At 42.4% G+C, this 15,892-nt stretch overlaps 1 protein-coding gene across 1 annotated transcript in view; it reads left to right on the forward strand.

The window, feature by feature from the left end:
* Positions 1–15,892, forward strand: part of Arhgef26 (Rho guanine nucleotide exchange factor 26) — a 116,130-nt gene that overhangs the window by 81,842 nt on the left and 18,396 nt on the right. The window contains exon 10 of the mRNA XM_031373976.1: positions 2,737–2,891. Within this exon, the coding sequence (XP_031229836.1) occupies positions 2,737–2,891 (155 nt within the window). The remainder of the gene's footprint in view (positions 1–2,736; positions 2,892–15,892) is intronic.

Here is a 15,892-nt window from a genome sequence, read left to right on the forward strand (position 1 = left end):
AGATGAAGAAAACAAGACCCAGAGAATAATTGTCAACAGAGTCACTCAACTAATGATGGTAAAGATCATGATAAATGTGAAAACAGGCTGAGGGTCCTAAGTATCCTGCCTGAAGGGTGGTGTAAATTCTTCTATTATAATCTCCTGACTCTAACAATCTAAATGCAGATTTATTTTCATAAAATAGATTATTGACTAATGTAGACCACTTAGAAATGCCATTTAACACAACTTTCATCCTTATAACTCTTGGTGGATAGTAAAAAAATAAAAATAAAAAACATTTGTATTCGGTTCATTTTAAAGAAGAAAAAAAGAGCTTGACTCAGTCATCTAAGAATTATACACACAATCAGGTGTGGTGGTAGAGATAGCATCCATGGGGTAAGAGAGGCCTCTGAACCTACAACAAATATAGAGGCCCAAAAAATATAACAATGCTTACTTCATTCTGTGAAAATTTACTAGCGTTTTTCAGTACAGAAGCAATAAATACAAAAAGCAGAGGCGACTTGCACATGGGGTAGTGGCAGCCCTGATCATACAGCATCCACACTATACCCCATGTGTAAAATCAGAATGACAGGGAAAGGAGAGGGAACAGACACTGGAAATGATAAGTGAGAAAGCTGCTGCCAGACAGGGAAGGGCAAGGGACTATTACATTTTTGAAAAATGACTTTGTTTCATCAAGAATTGCTAATGGACATTCAGGTAGGAAATAGTCCAGAAGAATGAACAGACAGTCTATTGGTGAAGTTATAGAAATGGTACTTTGCAGGCCGCTGGTAGAAAGGACCATCAGAGCCCTGGAACTTACTGTCAGATTTACAAAGCAAGTTATTGTAACCCAGCAATTCTGCTTCTGACAGTTTATTCTAGACTGGTGAATATAGAGATCACACAGTTATTTATGTAGTAGTTGTTTTAGTAGTAGATAAGAAACAATCTTGATATCTATCATGATTGATAGATAGACTAGTTACATCTATATAGTACATGAAGCAGAATAAAACCATCTGACCAAAAAAAAACCAGGAATGATTGGAGTTTTAGGTAGCAATGCAAATTATGTATCATTAAATGAAAAAAAAAAAGATGTTAAAAAAAAGTTTTGCCAAAGAAATTTCTGGAAAGCCACAGAAAGATATAGCATCTGCCATTATTACCTGTAGAGTCAGGAGTCAGGGTATGGGAACTGGGTGGGGGAGAAAGAGTGGGAAGGAGAAGTGTTTCACACAATATGATTTTATTGTCAAAGGAGGCAAAGACATTCTGAAAACTAATCTCAGCTTTGAGTGAAAAATGAAAATTTAGTATTTCCTAGTGAAATTTAAAGGCTGTCAAAATCAGTCTACTTTAAAACAACGTAGCAGTGGAAAACTCTTCACCTAGCTCCTAAGCAAAGAGTTGTCATAGGATGGCATGTGTTCCGGAACTCCATCTTAACTGTCAGTTCAGATCCAGGGCTGCTGCAGAAAGGCAAGGGAGCCTTGTGCTTCCAGCATCTGCAGCTCCTGGGGACCCACCCTGATACATGTCTTTGTAGGGATTTCTAAGCACACTGGTCAGAGTTGTCATACATAATCCTTTTTCTGTTGACCCTACAGGGAGGGCCCTGCTGTTCCTGTTATATAATTGTATGATTTTTAAGGGGCTGCAAACTCCATGGCTGTCTTTAAAAACCAGTTTGCAAAGCTTAGGTTTAGGCATAATCTTTCATCTTCCTTGCTGACTCTGTGTGTAGCTGATGAACAACCTTCTTATAAAAAGCCCATTATAAAGTTGGAAAACTATGAAATCCTTTCTTTACTCCTTCATTTCCTCTGTAATATTCTCAATTTCCTCTAGCTATTTTTAATCATTCTTCATGTAGCAGAATGACATCTGCTGTGCTGTATTACTGTGCCTGCATTTGTAAATCTAGGAACTTTTGCTTATTTTATGGATATATGTTTTAAAATCAGTTTTTTGGCACTATGTATTTCTAGTAACTTTATTTTCTTTTAAAAAGGAAAGAACTCTAAAGGGTACAAATTAGTCTGTGGTTTTGAGAGTTTTCCATTTGGCTTATACAAAGCTGAATAAAGAAAAAGCAATACGTAATTCCTTGGATGCAGCCTTTTCTGGGAGATTACGAGGGATCCTGAGAAGGACTCTGTTTTCATAGCCAGACAGTGGCATGATGCTTTCAAAGATGCATTTACACAGTACAAACTGTGTAAACTTAAAAACAGGTGTTCTTGAGAATATGGCTCAGTAGGTTTCTGTAGATTTTCTTTTTTGTTTGTTTGTTTTAACTTTTTTGTTTGTTTTGATTTTGTTTCTTGAAAAGTCCTTTTGTAGTTCATAAAGTGAATACAGACTTTTAGACTTGTCTCTTGGCAACTTCGGGTATCTATGTGTTCCCATCTTTATAGTCTACTTTGAGATACTTAAAACAACTGGTAGATTTTTGTCACTAAGTTAACTCCAGGAGTCTTTTCTAGTTCAGAGTTAATAGTAAAGTCACAATTTTGTGACCCAATAACATTTTCTTGCGGTTTTGGTTTTGTATGGGCAAGCCAATACATTTTTTAGTGTTCAGAAATAAATGCTATTTTCTCTTGGAGAATATGCCATCTCCAAGTGCATTTTGCCACTGTTTGCCTGCCAGATAAGGATGCATCTCAGGAGATTGTAATGTCTTATTGGTCTTTACTTATAGGAGGGTACTGAGTTTCTCTCTCTTTACAGCCTTTCCCCCTGGTCTCCTCTTCCCGGTGGTTGGTAAAAAGAGGGGAGTTGACAGCTTATGTGGAAGACACAATGCTGTTCTCCAAGAGGATGTCCAAACAGCAAGTCTACTTCTTCCTGTTCAATGATGTGCTTATTATCACGAAGAAGAAGAGGTGAGCACCAGCCAAGTGTTGCCTGTTAGGGCATAATCCTTCTAAAGCCCGGGTAGTCGATATATAATTCCTACGTATTGAGTCAAAGTCACATTTGGCCTCCACTATCTCTAAACACAAGTACTGTTAAATCTTGACTATGAACCTCTTGATCCCGGGTAGCCTTGAATGAACTTCTGCAGTCTAAGCTAGGACTCTGAGTATCGGATGCATCCACATCACTCCATTCTCCCACCCTGCCTGGGGAGGCTGCACTCTATTCCAATAGCATCTTTCAGACTTCTTCTGTTGTAGAGCTCTTGTAGAAATAAAAATAAATGGTTAAGGACATGCTGCGGGCAACTCCTGTATGCCTTTTGATTTAATTTAAAAAATGTTCGTAATGGTTATGCAGCCTGTGTGCCCATGAGTGGCTAGATTCTGAGTGTGCTCCCTCCCTGGGGAATGAAGTATCCTAGTTGGTTGGAAAGTGTTTTTCTCCTTCTGCCTTTGTCCTCTGCATTCATATTCTTCTTGAGATAAGCAGAAGGAAGTCCATACAAGCCTTGTCTTTACAGTTTTTAATCTCAAACAGTTCTCAGGACAGACACAAGCACACACGCGCTAGCCTTTATATCACCCAGGACTACCTACCCAGGGATGGCACTGCTCCCTCTATTTAAAATCAGCATGGTATTGTCAAATTTTATTTTGTCATTCGACTCAAAGGCTGAGTTAACACTTTGGGTTTACTGAGACATGCTCACTGATAACTTGATGAAATTTATCATCTTTAGAGATAGTTGTCAAACCAGGATAGTACAGCTTTTATTAGTGAACTTGCACAGAACTAGCCAATAAATACAGCATTAAGGCATATGTTATCTTACTTAGCAGCTGATATTTGCTCTTCACAGGTGGCTGTGCCATCGCATTTCACATTGATCCCTATATGCCCTATGTGCTCACATGTTTTTGGAATTGTAATGGTCATGACCAAAAGAGCAAGACATATATTCCCAGTAGAGAGGACAACCTGAGAACCTAATGAACTTTTGTCAAAACTGGTGTTTTCTTGCCCTGTCTGTCTGTAGGGTCACCATCTGTCTAAAGTCCTCGCCACTGAGGGACTATCATCAGGGACTCTGCTTGTTCATGATGTCAGTCTGTGGGAAAGAGGCTTGGTAAACAGGCTGGGTTTGAAATGTGCAGTATGCGCTGCTGTATTTATACAGTAGCTTCAAGGAGGCAACTGCAGATGCTTTGCATGCCAGAGGCAGCAGCACAGGAGATAGAACCGCTTGGAGTCAGGCAATAATTCAGATGTGGCTACAAGGGAGAGATAAGGGATCAGTATCTGCGCCAGCTCTCTAGGGCTGATCCAGCCACCCACCGACTGACTGGAATTACGAGGGTTAGATGAGGAGTTTAGCTGCTCTGGTCTCTAGTAGCTTTCAGCATGTGGCCCTTCCGCACGTAGCTGGTGCTTGCTTGCAGAGCAGAACTTGGTGGTTAGCCCTTTGGAGCTATCTTCAAAGGCAGTGTTGGTGTTTCGTTTGGTTTTATTGTTGTTGTTTTACATTTTCTTTTACTTAGAAGAAAATTTAAATATGTTTTAAAATCAGGTCTGGATTGCTTGTTAGCCACTTTATTTGGAAAGATATCTATTGTTGATCTTTCCAAATTTCAAAGAGACATGTCTGATTTGACTACTTTTGATGAGAAGGTGAATTCTTTGGTTTTGAAAGCTGTAACTACCTGGGTCTCACACTAGATCCCCCACCTGAGCAGTGTTGACATGGGGCCTGTGCTGCTTGGTTGTGGGGTGGTCCTGTAATGGAGTGTTAAGCAGAAGCTGTGGTCTCACACTAGATCCCCCACCTGAGCAGTGTTGACATGGGGCCTGTGCTTCTTGGTTGTGGGGTGGTCCTGTAATGGAGTGTTAAGCAGAAGCTGTGCTGTCTCTCCATTGTGTGCTAATAGCACTTCCTCCCTCTGATAACAAAAGCATCTCTAGGTGTGGCCTAATACCTCCCTAGGTAATAGCCACTTCTGAACACAGCAGACCTTAAAACAGGTTTGCTTTCTGACTTGACACAGCAGTAATAGTAATATTGTATTATAAACATAGTAAGTATAGTGTGGTTTGAATAGGTTTGACCCCCATAGACTCCTGTGTTTGAATGCTTGGCTCACGGGGAGTGGCACTATTAGGAGGTGTGATCTTGCTAGAGGAAGTATGTCACTGTGGGGGTAGACTTTGGGATCTCTAGGCTCAAGCTCCACCCATTGTGGAATCAGAGCTTTCTCCTGGAGCAGGATGTAGAACTCTTGGCTCCTTCAGCACCAAGACTGTCTATAGGATGCCATGTTTCCCACTGTGATGATAATGGGCTGAACCTGTAAGCCAGCCCCAAGTAAATGTTTGCCTTTATAAGAGTTGCCTTGGATCATGGTGTCTGTTCACAGCAGTAAAACCCTAACTAAGACAATAAGTTACCAGATAGTAGTAGATCAATATGTACTAACATATAGTAACTGTTATGTCTCCGTAATAACACAATCAATGTGCTCCTGACTATACCCACACGTACAGCCTCATGGAGTTAGGTACAATTGGTCCTATTTTTGAAATGCATAAACTGAATCTAAGACCTCAATTGGTTAAAACTCCCAAAGTTTCTAAAGCAGTTTACTATCGTGTATTTATTTAGTGCCTTGTATATGCCCAATCTTTTCCTTTAATTCTGTCTGACGCTGGGAGCCGATGCTCTGTCGCTGAGCATCTCCAGTAGCTGCTGTGTCACTGCAATACAGAGTGAGTGGCTTAGGAGTCCAGAAGGCCCGCCCACACACCTTCCACCTCCTGATGACTCGAAGCATACTTCCCAGTCAGCCTGTGTTTCCAGTCAGCCTGTAGGTCCTGCTTCTCAGCTGTGCCTCTGTCCTTCTGAGTCCCCACCTGGAATCACTTAGTTATTGGATGCAGAGTCTGCTTCAGTCCAGTATGACTTGACTACATCTGCAAAGACCTTTTTTCTAAGTAAGGCAATGTTCAAAGTGTCAGGGAATCAGGACTCCATCCTGCTTCTTGGCAGCATACAGTCCAACCCACCACACCCCTGACCCCTTAACATCACCTCACGCAAACACTGTCAAATGGGTAGTGATGTCCTAAGGTAGTCCTGGGCCACATGCTTCTTTTACATGAATTCACTCCATTTTTCAATAGTTTTCAGAATAGTTGTCATGATCATGTGACTTGAGCTTCTCTGGTGTTTTCTCAGATTCCTGTCATATCTAATTCTTCTCCATCAGATCTCTCCTGCTTCCTTCCACCCCTCTCCTCCATGTGTGCCTCTTTACTGCATTCTAGAATGCAGGCCCTGGCTATACTTTTCTCTCTGCTCTGGCTTCCCCTCACTTCAGACCTTCTTTGGACAACATTCTAATCTTTGAGGTTTATTAACTGCCATACCCACTGGGGGTTTTATTCAATTCTCTAAGACAGTCTATATTCTGTTCCCCTGTGATCTGATAAAACTGGGAACTTTCCTTGCTATAACATTTAATGTCAACTACTAGCCTCTGTCTCATTGACTTTTCTGTCTTCAGTGCGCAGGCAGGCACTTAACTGTAAGGATGCTCATATAACAATGTAGAGGAATGTTTACCAGCAAATGGCTGCTCCAGCTGAATACAGACAGGCTTTTAATCCTAGGAGTCAGAGGCAAGCAGATCTCTGAGTTCAAGGCCAGCATGGTACAGAGCAAGTTCCAGGACAGAAAAGCTTATGTCCAGGTGTGGTGGTACATGCCTTTAATCCCAGCACTCAGGCAGTACAGGGGGAGGTAAGTTCATGGCAGTTGAGTTGGAAATCAGTTCATCAGTTCAGTTCAATTTAATCAGTTGAGTTCAGTGAGTGCAAGTGTAGTGGAGTTGAGTTCATTCAGGAGGTCAGGAGGTCATGCAGTTAAGTGCAGTTCAGCAGAGGTAGTTGAAGCCAGAAAATAACAAGGAATCAGAAGATTAGAATAGATTGCTCCAGTAAGTTTGAGGTCAAGCCGAACAAAAAGTCGGAAGGTGAGAAAAGCAGTTTCAATCAGTCAGTGTGGAGAGGAGTTTGAGCCAGAACAGCTGAGTTGGCCCAGCCAGCCAGAGTTCAGTAAGAGCTAGAAAGGATGAGGTTATTCAGCAACAACCCTCAGAGATGACAATTACTTTGGGGAAATAAAGTTACTTTTACATAGCAAGTACTTTGAGGATGTACCAGTCAGACTGATGATGTCTTAGTTTTCTATTGCTGAGGAGAGACACCATGACTGTAAGTGTTCCTGCTCAGATGAAAATGTATCCTGGGACAGAAGTGCCCCAAATCACACATCTCTGTGAGGAACGCTCCTCAGGTAAGGCATTGCAGCTCCCAAGGGAGGGTATCCCCAACTGAGCTGAGCTCAGGGGCCTTAGCCCTGCTTGCTCCACTTCCTGGCTTCCTGGCTTCTTCTGATGAGAGAGTCATATCAGGCAGCAAGTCTCATAAAAGAGATTTATGGAGAGGATCTAGGGTGTGGAGGAATGAATCCATGGGTGGCAGCCTCTGCTCCTGAGAGAGAGCTGCAACAAATTAAACAAAGGGCAGGGCCTATCTAGAATTTCTTAGGAGGCAGAACTTCTTGAGGCAGAGGTTTGGAGTGAGGATGGGTGGGATTTAAAGTCCTGAGCTTGTGGAGCCGAGGGTTCAGGGACTGGTGGGGTTTTGTGCTCAGGGACAGGAGAGATTTTGTGGGAAGCACGGGGATTGGTGTTTTGTTTTTTAAAATCTGTTTTTCCCTACATCAGTTCAAGAGTAAGGACAGGAACACCTTCCCAGTTGCAAGCAGGCTTTGGCTGAAGCAACATAGGTGTGGAGCCACTAGGGGAGGCTGAGGAGGAAGAGCCATGACTGTGGACCGCTCCTGTGGTAGTAACTCATGATGGCTGCAGGCTGAGGTGAGGGAGGAGGTGCCACCATTTTGACAGGTATCTTTGATAGCTTCTGAGGTATATTACCATGGCTAGGTCAGGAAGGAAGTGCTGCTGCTTTGACAGCTCCTGCGGTATTCCACTCAGGGACTCCAGTGACCACAGAAACTCTTATGAAAGAAAGCATTTAATTGGTACTTGGGACTTGCTTACAGTTTCTGTGGTTTACAGTGTATTGTCATGACAAGGAGCATGGTGGCAGGCAGGCAGACATAGTGCAGCAGAAGGAGCTGAGAGTTTCACAGGTAGCAGGCAGAGGGTGGGGGAGCAGACACACACAGACAGACAGACAGACAGACAGACAGATGACAGATGGGGCCTGGCTTGGATTTCTGAAATCCCAAAGTCCAAAGCCCACCCGCAGTGACAGTCTTCCTCCAGCAAGGCCACACCTCATAATGCTTTCAAGTAGTACCACTCTGGGTGAGCCTATGGGGGCCATTTTCATCCATATACCACAGACGGCTGAGCAGAAGTCCCATTGCATGGACACCATTCATTCTGTGTCATGTCTGGAGCATCTTGGAATCTGGCTTGGTCTGGCCTTGTCCTCCACAGTGTATACAAGTTGCCTTCTGTCTTTCTCATGACAGAGTTAGTGGTCCTAAGGAGCTTGTTGATGGTGCAGTGGCCCAGACTATTTCTCCTGGGGGTCTATCTGAGGATATTTGAGTTGAATCACAGTGTTTTAGGTAGTAGAGACGTGTCTGGTGTGTAGATTTTTCTTTTTGTGCATCTCTGTGAGCCTTTCCTGGTGTATTCTTGCCAATCAGTTTTGCTTTGGCTCAGACTTTCAGGAGGGACATTTATTATTTATGTTTTTCTTGGTTTGGGGTACTGTCTTTATAAATAACAAACTTTCTCTTTTCTGTTCTTTTTCTTCTTCCCTCCCTTCCTTTCAACATACATTTGGGCTAGCCTTGCACTCATCCGGTAGCCATGGTGCTCCTGGTCCTCCTGCTCCCACCTTCAGTGTTAGTGTTATTGGTGTAGACCACCAGTATTTTATATGGGTCTGGGAACTCAGGACTTTGGGCATGGTAGGCCCTCTACCAATTCAGCTACAACTTCCTAAACAACCACTATGATTGTATAATCTTGATAAAAACAAATCTGCACCTTGTTAGTTATACGGCTTCTGACATTTTCTGGAATATCACCCATGTACTTCTGTAAATGCCGTATAACTTCAGTTTACAAACCTTGAGACTATTTGTGAAACTACTCTACAGAGCCAATTTTTACTTGGTTTTTATATTCATTATAGTATTGACTAATGTTTTAGTCTACCAGTCAATGTGTCCTCATAAAAATGGTTTGAACAGTAAAAATGCTTAAACTATCACCTGCTCTCACACTTGCATCCATAAAACAAAACCAGAAAAACAAATTGGGTTGGGAAATCCCGAGTGCTCTTTTCTTCACTGAGTCCTTAAACCTGGGTCTTAGACACATAACTCAGCCCAGTGACAAGTCCTTAGTGTTTAGAAGATGGGGTCTCTATAGTGGAACCACCGGGTCATCATCCTGAGGTCGGGTTCTTACATTAGAACTCAGTTCTTACAAGGTTTGAATGCCCAGTGACTTCAGACAATGTAGGCTCTTTGGAAGTGTCCTGGCCTGGTTCCATCCTGTCATAAGTTTTTCCACGGTAATGTTCTTTCCAGTTATAGAAAACTGAAGCTACCTGACGTAAGTTGTCTTTCTCTGCCGAATAAACGTCTTGGGAAATCAACCTTAAAGAATTCTGACTCCAGTCAGTTTTGCTCCAGGGTACACTGAGCAATGCTGAACATTGAAGCATTTGCTTCTAAACTGAAGACAGTGAGGTGGGAGACAAATGAGAGAATGGTTTTCATTTTTGTTTTATTGTTTCTCACTGTTCCCCACCCATTCCTTATTACATTGATAACACAAAGTATTTTCTTCCGTGCCTCTAAGGAGAAATGGCATTGTTCCTCCCTGTTTGAAGCACCATTGCCTGCCGAGCAGCACAGTATCAATGTCTGGGGAATGAGGGAGATTCAGTTCCTGACCACGGTGACCTTGTGTGAAGCATTTTCAGCATCTCACTATCCCAGTGACCCCATCTGTAAAGTGGGAGTAGTGATGTCATCTTTACCATGGACTGTGTGCAAATTCAGTAAGATAGTGCACATCAAGGCTTAGCGTCTGCAGTAATTCCTACGAAGTAACTGATACTATCAATTTTAATTTCAGTGATGAGTATATCTCTCTAAAAAGTCTTGCCACACATCAAACTATTACCCCTGTGCTATTTCATTGTTTAAAATGTTGTCCATAGTCTTCTTGCCATGTTTCACATCTGAGGCTGTGGCATACTGCAGGACCAGGTCTGAGTTTATGGCCTTTGAAATTGGAATGATTTGAGAATAAATGCCTGTCTCTCCCTGTCGTGCGCCACAGCCATCAAGGGAAAGATAGCTAGTGACATAAGCTCATTCTTCACAAAGAGATGTAGATGGTGACTGCTTTTTGATGGGGGGAGGAGGGAAGGGGGGCTCTAGCACCGTCCTTTCCTGTGGACCCAGGAGAAACCAGCCTTCATTTCTATGAACTCAGCCCTTAGTAGATGGAAAGGGCAAGATTTCGGTGCTGTGCTTGTATAGATGGTTTCATAGTTACTCTACATGGTATAGCATAGCAATTATCTTCATTGTACACAGTCACTATAGGTAATGCAGAGAATATTTAAAAATATGATATGAGAAGGTTATAGACAAATATATATGCTCTTGTACGACAGATATAACTTATCCTCAGATTTTGACATTTTCTGCAGGTTCCTGGAACAGGCCCCCTCATGATAGTAAAGTACAAATCACCTGCAGTTTTCATTTTCATTGTTGTAAATCAATGGTGCTTATCCTAAACTTGAGTGTGGAGGTGACTTTGTTAGGGTTTTCATTGTTAGGAACAGACACCATGAACAAGGCAACTCTTACAAAAGCAAAAATGTTTAATTGGAGCTAGCTTACAGGTTCAGAGGTTCAGTCCATTGCCATCATGGCGGGAAGCATGGCAGCGACCAGGCAGGCGTGGTGCTGGAGGAGCTGAGAGCGCTATATCTTGTTCTGAAGGCAAACAGGAGAAGACTGGCTTCCAGACAGCTAGGAAAAAGGGTCTCGAAGTCTACCCCCAAGGTGACACTCTTTCCCCAATAAGGCCACACCTCCTAATAGTGGCATGCCCTGGGTCAAGCATTTTCAAACCACATGGGGTAGCCTTGTTACCTATGCACGAGGCTGTTCTCTGTGTCCTGGTCACTGCAGGTAGAAAGCTCTAGCAAGAGGTGCTTATAGCCTCTTACAACTGCTTGTCTCCTCTTGTTTCAGTTTGATAGGCATTGCTGGTGTTGGGCTGTGGACTCTGGCTGTCCTGAAGTCTTAGACTGTACTGCACGCTCTACCTTTCTCTTTTCGGTATCAGATAATCACAACAGAGGCTTCTCCTACCAGTGAATGTGATCCTTACTTCTAATCTTTGTTTTTCTCTGGACAATAGATAGGAAGTGTATGGCGTGCTTGTTTTTCTTGAGAGCTAATTTGAGGAACTGAAGAAGTGAGGTTATTTGGAATTAGTTTCAGTGTAAATATTGCTCCTTCTGTGCTAGTCAGAGCTCTCGGCGAATCATGAATTCATGATATTAGTATTTAATTTGAATCCTGCTTAGTCCATATGTCCATTTCCAGGGCATTCGTAATGATCAGGCTTTTATAAAATTGTCAGGTAATTTAAATGGGTAGTAGTATTTTATTAGGAAAACAAACAAAAGAAATAGTTAACATTTGGTATAATCCAGGCAGTTATAAAGGCTGTACACAACAGGAAGCTAATATACTTATCATCTCACTTAATCCCCACAACAAGTTGGTGCTTTGGTACTGTTCCTGTCGTTGTACGGAGGAGAGCCATGAAGCATGGAGAGGGTTGGAACCCTGCTCAGGCCCGCAGAGCAGGTGTGTGACGGGCTAAGTCTAAGCAGGCCTTTGGAGTCATATCTGTGACCTTACCTACTATGCTGAAATCCACACTTCTGAAAATTCCATGAAACTCACTTGTTAGGCTTGTCTTAAGCTAAGCTTTACACATGAGAATCGATCTCATCAGGTAAATCAGCTTTCTTTCTTTCTTTCTTTCTTTCTTTCTTTCTTTCTTTCTTTCTTTCTTTCTTCTTTTCTCTCTCTCTCTCTCTCTCTCTGTCTCTGTCTCTCTCTCTCTCTCTTTCTCTCTCTCTCTCTCTCTCTCTCTCTCTCTCTCTCTCTCTCTCTCTCTCTCTCTCTCTCTTCCTTAACTGGAAATAAAACTCCAGCATTGTTCAATGTCCTCTGTCTCAGCAGTGTTTGACTGGAGTATTTTAATGCCAGTGAAGCACAAAAGCAAGTGTAGGGATTTTGAAACCATACTGTTGAATGAACAAGGGAAACAAGTTGAAATCTGCTGGGGAAGGTCTCTTGTACACGCCCTGAAGGAAAACACAATGAACTTTTATTTCTTGCAATCCTCTATGCTCCCGGCCTCAACACTCCTGGGAGAGTCGCCGGCCCGTGACATCCCTGTGAGAAAAACAAGTGTTCGTTTAGGCATGGCTCTGAAGAAGGATGCCTGGGAAATGTCATGGAAGGCATCAAAAGGGGAGATAACATTTCAGAATGCCACAGGTGCACAACACAGTTGACTTCTGTGCTGACATCCAGGAGAATAATGGTAAAGCCCCCCCCCCTCGGCATTGGATTTCATGGGATGCCAGGACATTGTGACCTTGGGGAAGTATTTCATTTCCCTGGTCTGTGAGTGCTAGTCTGAGGATTCACAGGCAACTGCTGGCCTGGGAGACGTTTGTCTTTGTGTTGGCCTGTTTTTTGTCTGTTTGTTTTTTAGGACAGAGGCTGTTTGAATGTTATAAACAAAACCTATGGAAAAGGCATACTGAATAGATTAAAAAACCTATTCTCCTACCTCAAGGATGCGTGCTGGGAGACATTGTGCAGTGATTTTGGAAAAAAATCTCTTAATTTGACTTTTTATAAAAGGAAGAATTGAAGGTGTTGCTTAGATTTCCATCAGTTGTACTTGGTCCATGTAAGAGAATTCTTAGACGAGTGTGAAATGTCTACACATGTTCTCCTGGTGCAGAAAAGAGTAGGGACGCTGTCCTTTGTAGTATAACCTTTGGCCTTCCCTGCCAACTTTTCTTTCCTTCATCCCATGGATCCATATTGGTCAAGCGTCCTTTCTCCCTTTCTGGCCACCAAGAAGTGGGTATCTAGGATGATCACTAACAAGGGTCAAGGTGAGACTCCTCCACAGGGCAGTGCATATTTTACAATCTATGTCTCTCCACAAGGCAGGTCTGACTTGTCTTGTTACTCACCATCCACCTCATTAGGACTCTTACAGATGTGGACATGACCAATCGAAGGATTCAACCTGCCATAAGGAATGAGATTAGAATGGGAATTTTTAGGCAGTGTCAGATGTTTCTCCAAATCTCCCCAAGTTATTTATTGACTATCAATGCCTCATATTTGGAAAACCACCCCATCATACATTAAGTCCCTAAGTATGTATAAATTCATTTATGAATGCATCAGTCTATTTTACTAGTTCCTATATCAATTCATGCCCAGGTCTGGTTCTTGAACTACGATACATTTATAAATGTATTAGTTTATTCCAAAGGCCAAATCATTTTCACCTTGTTGTTTCTGCATGTTTATTTTCCCGCATGATTTAAAATAACTCAACTAGCCCCTCTACTCAAGTCTCTCCACAAAACTATTTTTGGATTTGTATTGATTGGATTAAAATTATAAGTTACATTAGAAAAACAGATACTTACCAAAGTTGTCTTCCTATAGAAAGCCCTGACAAGCTTCATCACAGATACCTCTTTTAATTATTATTTTTTATTTTATTTTTTCCAATAATTTATTTTATTTTATTTTTTTAATATACTTTACATCCTGATCACAGCCTGCCTCCCTCCTCTCCTTCCAGGCCCACACTTACAAATCCCTCCCCACATTGCTCCTCCCCTTCTCAGAGAAAGGACCCCCCCCCCATACACCTCACCTTGGGGCATCTAGTTGCAGTAGGACTGGACATATCTTCTCCCACTGAGGGCCAACCAGGCAATTCAGATAGGACAAAAGTGATCCAATGGCAGGAAACAGACCAAGACAGCCCTCGCTCCACTTGTTAGAGGTCCCACATGAAAACCAAGCTGCACAGTTTACAAATGTGTAGGGTCCAGCCCCTGAATGCTCCATGGTTGGTGGCTCAGGCTCTGTGAGCCCCCATGCATCACAAATATCTTAAGAGATTTTCTGATGCTATAAATGAGATCGGCCCATCAATTATATATTTGTATTGAATTTTCTATTTAATTTATTTGGGTGCACAAGTAAGTGGGAGGGGAGGGGGAGTGCCATAGCATGTATGTGAATGTCAGTAGAGAACTTGTGGGATTCAATTCTCCCCTACTTCCATGAGCTTGGGTACGAACCTCAGGTCCTCAGAGCAACTGTGTTATCCCTGAGTCCATCTCACCAGTCCTCATTGATCATACTTCTTAACTGGATGTCATTAATATGTAGGAGAGTCATTATTTGGAGTTCTTCTTAGTCATTGTAGTGACTTCATGGTAGCTTTGTGGTTATATTTCAGTCAGTGATGTATTCTACATACAGTTGGCTAGTTAGTAGGACAGATAAGGCATCCTATTCCCTTCTACTTGACTCAGCCACACTCCTAGGCATCCACAGACCCCTGGAGTACTAATAGTCTTCACATCTACGTGCTTAGGATTTAAGACACATTTTTCTCTTTTAATTTATTTTAAAGTAGGCCTGGGTACAGAAACTAACATACTAACACACACTAACATACTCGTTGCCCGAACTTGTCATGGGAGTTAATACTAGAGACACTTTCTCTTAAACCAAAAGAAAACCCAAGTTGTGCAAAATTGCAGATTAATGTCCCTTTGTGCTCATTCTGTCTTTCTCCTTCCCCAAGCAGATCGTGCCAAAATGGGTGCAAAATTCTCAGATTTCTGCGCTCAACCCTACAAATTTCCATGTATCTGTCACTTTGATATTTAAACATGAATTTCTTCTGTGTGGTCTTTAAATGTCTTTCTGATCTAAAAGTAATAGATAATATTCATAAATAAGTGTCCCCTATAAGAAGTGTCCCAACCTGTGTAGACATTATGGGACAGGAAGTAAAGGGCTCCATAATGATTTGCCTAATAAAGGGGGGGGGCAAGGGTGGTGTGCATGTGCGGGGCTCTGGGATCCAGTCCCAGCATCACCAGAAAAAGGAACTCTTCACAGTCAGGCTTATGTCACATCACCTCAGCGGTGTGCAGTGAGCTTCTTCACACAGAAAATAACTGGGAGACGTTTTTAGCGTGGCTTCCTGTTCTCAACAGATGGCTACTTATTTTGTTTAAGTTAATTATTTAAAGGAGGAGAATCTGGACAGAGGTTACGAAGACTTCGTTTGGGTTTCAGTGGCGAGACTCATTATTGTTTAAGGAGTTGAGCAACAGATCTCTGTGGACTCGACCCCTGCACCTGATCGGAAGTGCCTTACACAGAGCGGGCAGCCCAGGCAGCTGCAAGTGTGGAGAGCATGTGGGACAATGGAAGGAAGTCTCCATGTAAACTTGTCCCATGTAAAGAAAGGTGGTTTTTCCATTTGCTTTTTTTTTTTTTTTTCTGAGCAATTCAACTTCCTAATTACATGATCCAAATTGTTTCAGAAATTGTGTCAACCATATGTTTGTTAAATGATGGAGACAAACATGGGAAGTCTGATTAGAGTCAGCTTCCCTGAGGAAAAGAGTTGTTTCTTCCCCACTCGATTTAGCCTCTGGGACCTGAGTGAGCAGAAGGGGGAAAGAAAGCCTGGCCTCGAGGTGCCTGGTGGTGGGCCTTCCTTCTCCTTCTCCAGCGCACATCTGAACTGGG

This window comes from Mastomys coucha, unplaced genomic scaffold (genome assembly GCF_008632895.1).
Source record: "Mastomys coucha isolate ucsf_1 unplaced genomic scaffold, UCSF_Mcou_1 pScaffold16, whole genome shotgun sequence".
In the NCBI taxonomy this organism is placed as follows: domain Eukaryota; kingdom Metazoa; phylum Chordata; class Mammalia; order Rodentia; family Muridae; genus Mastomys; species Mastomys coucha.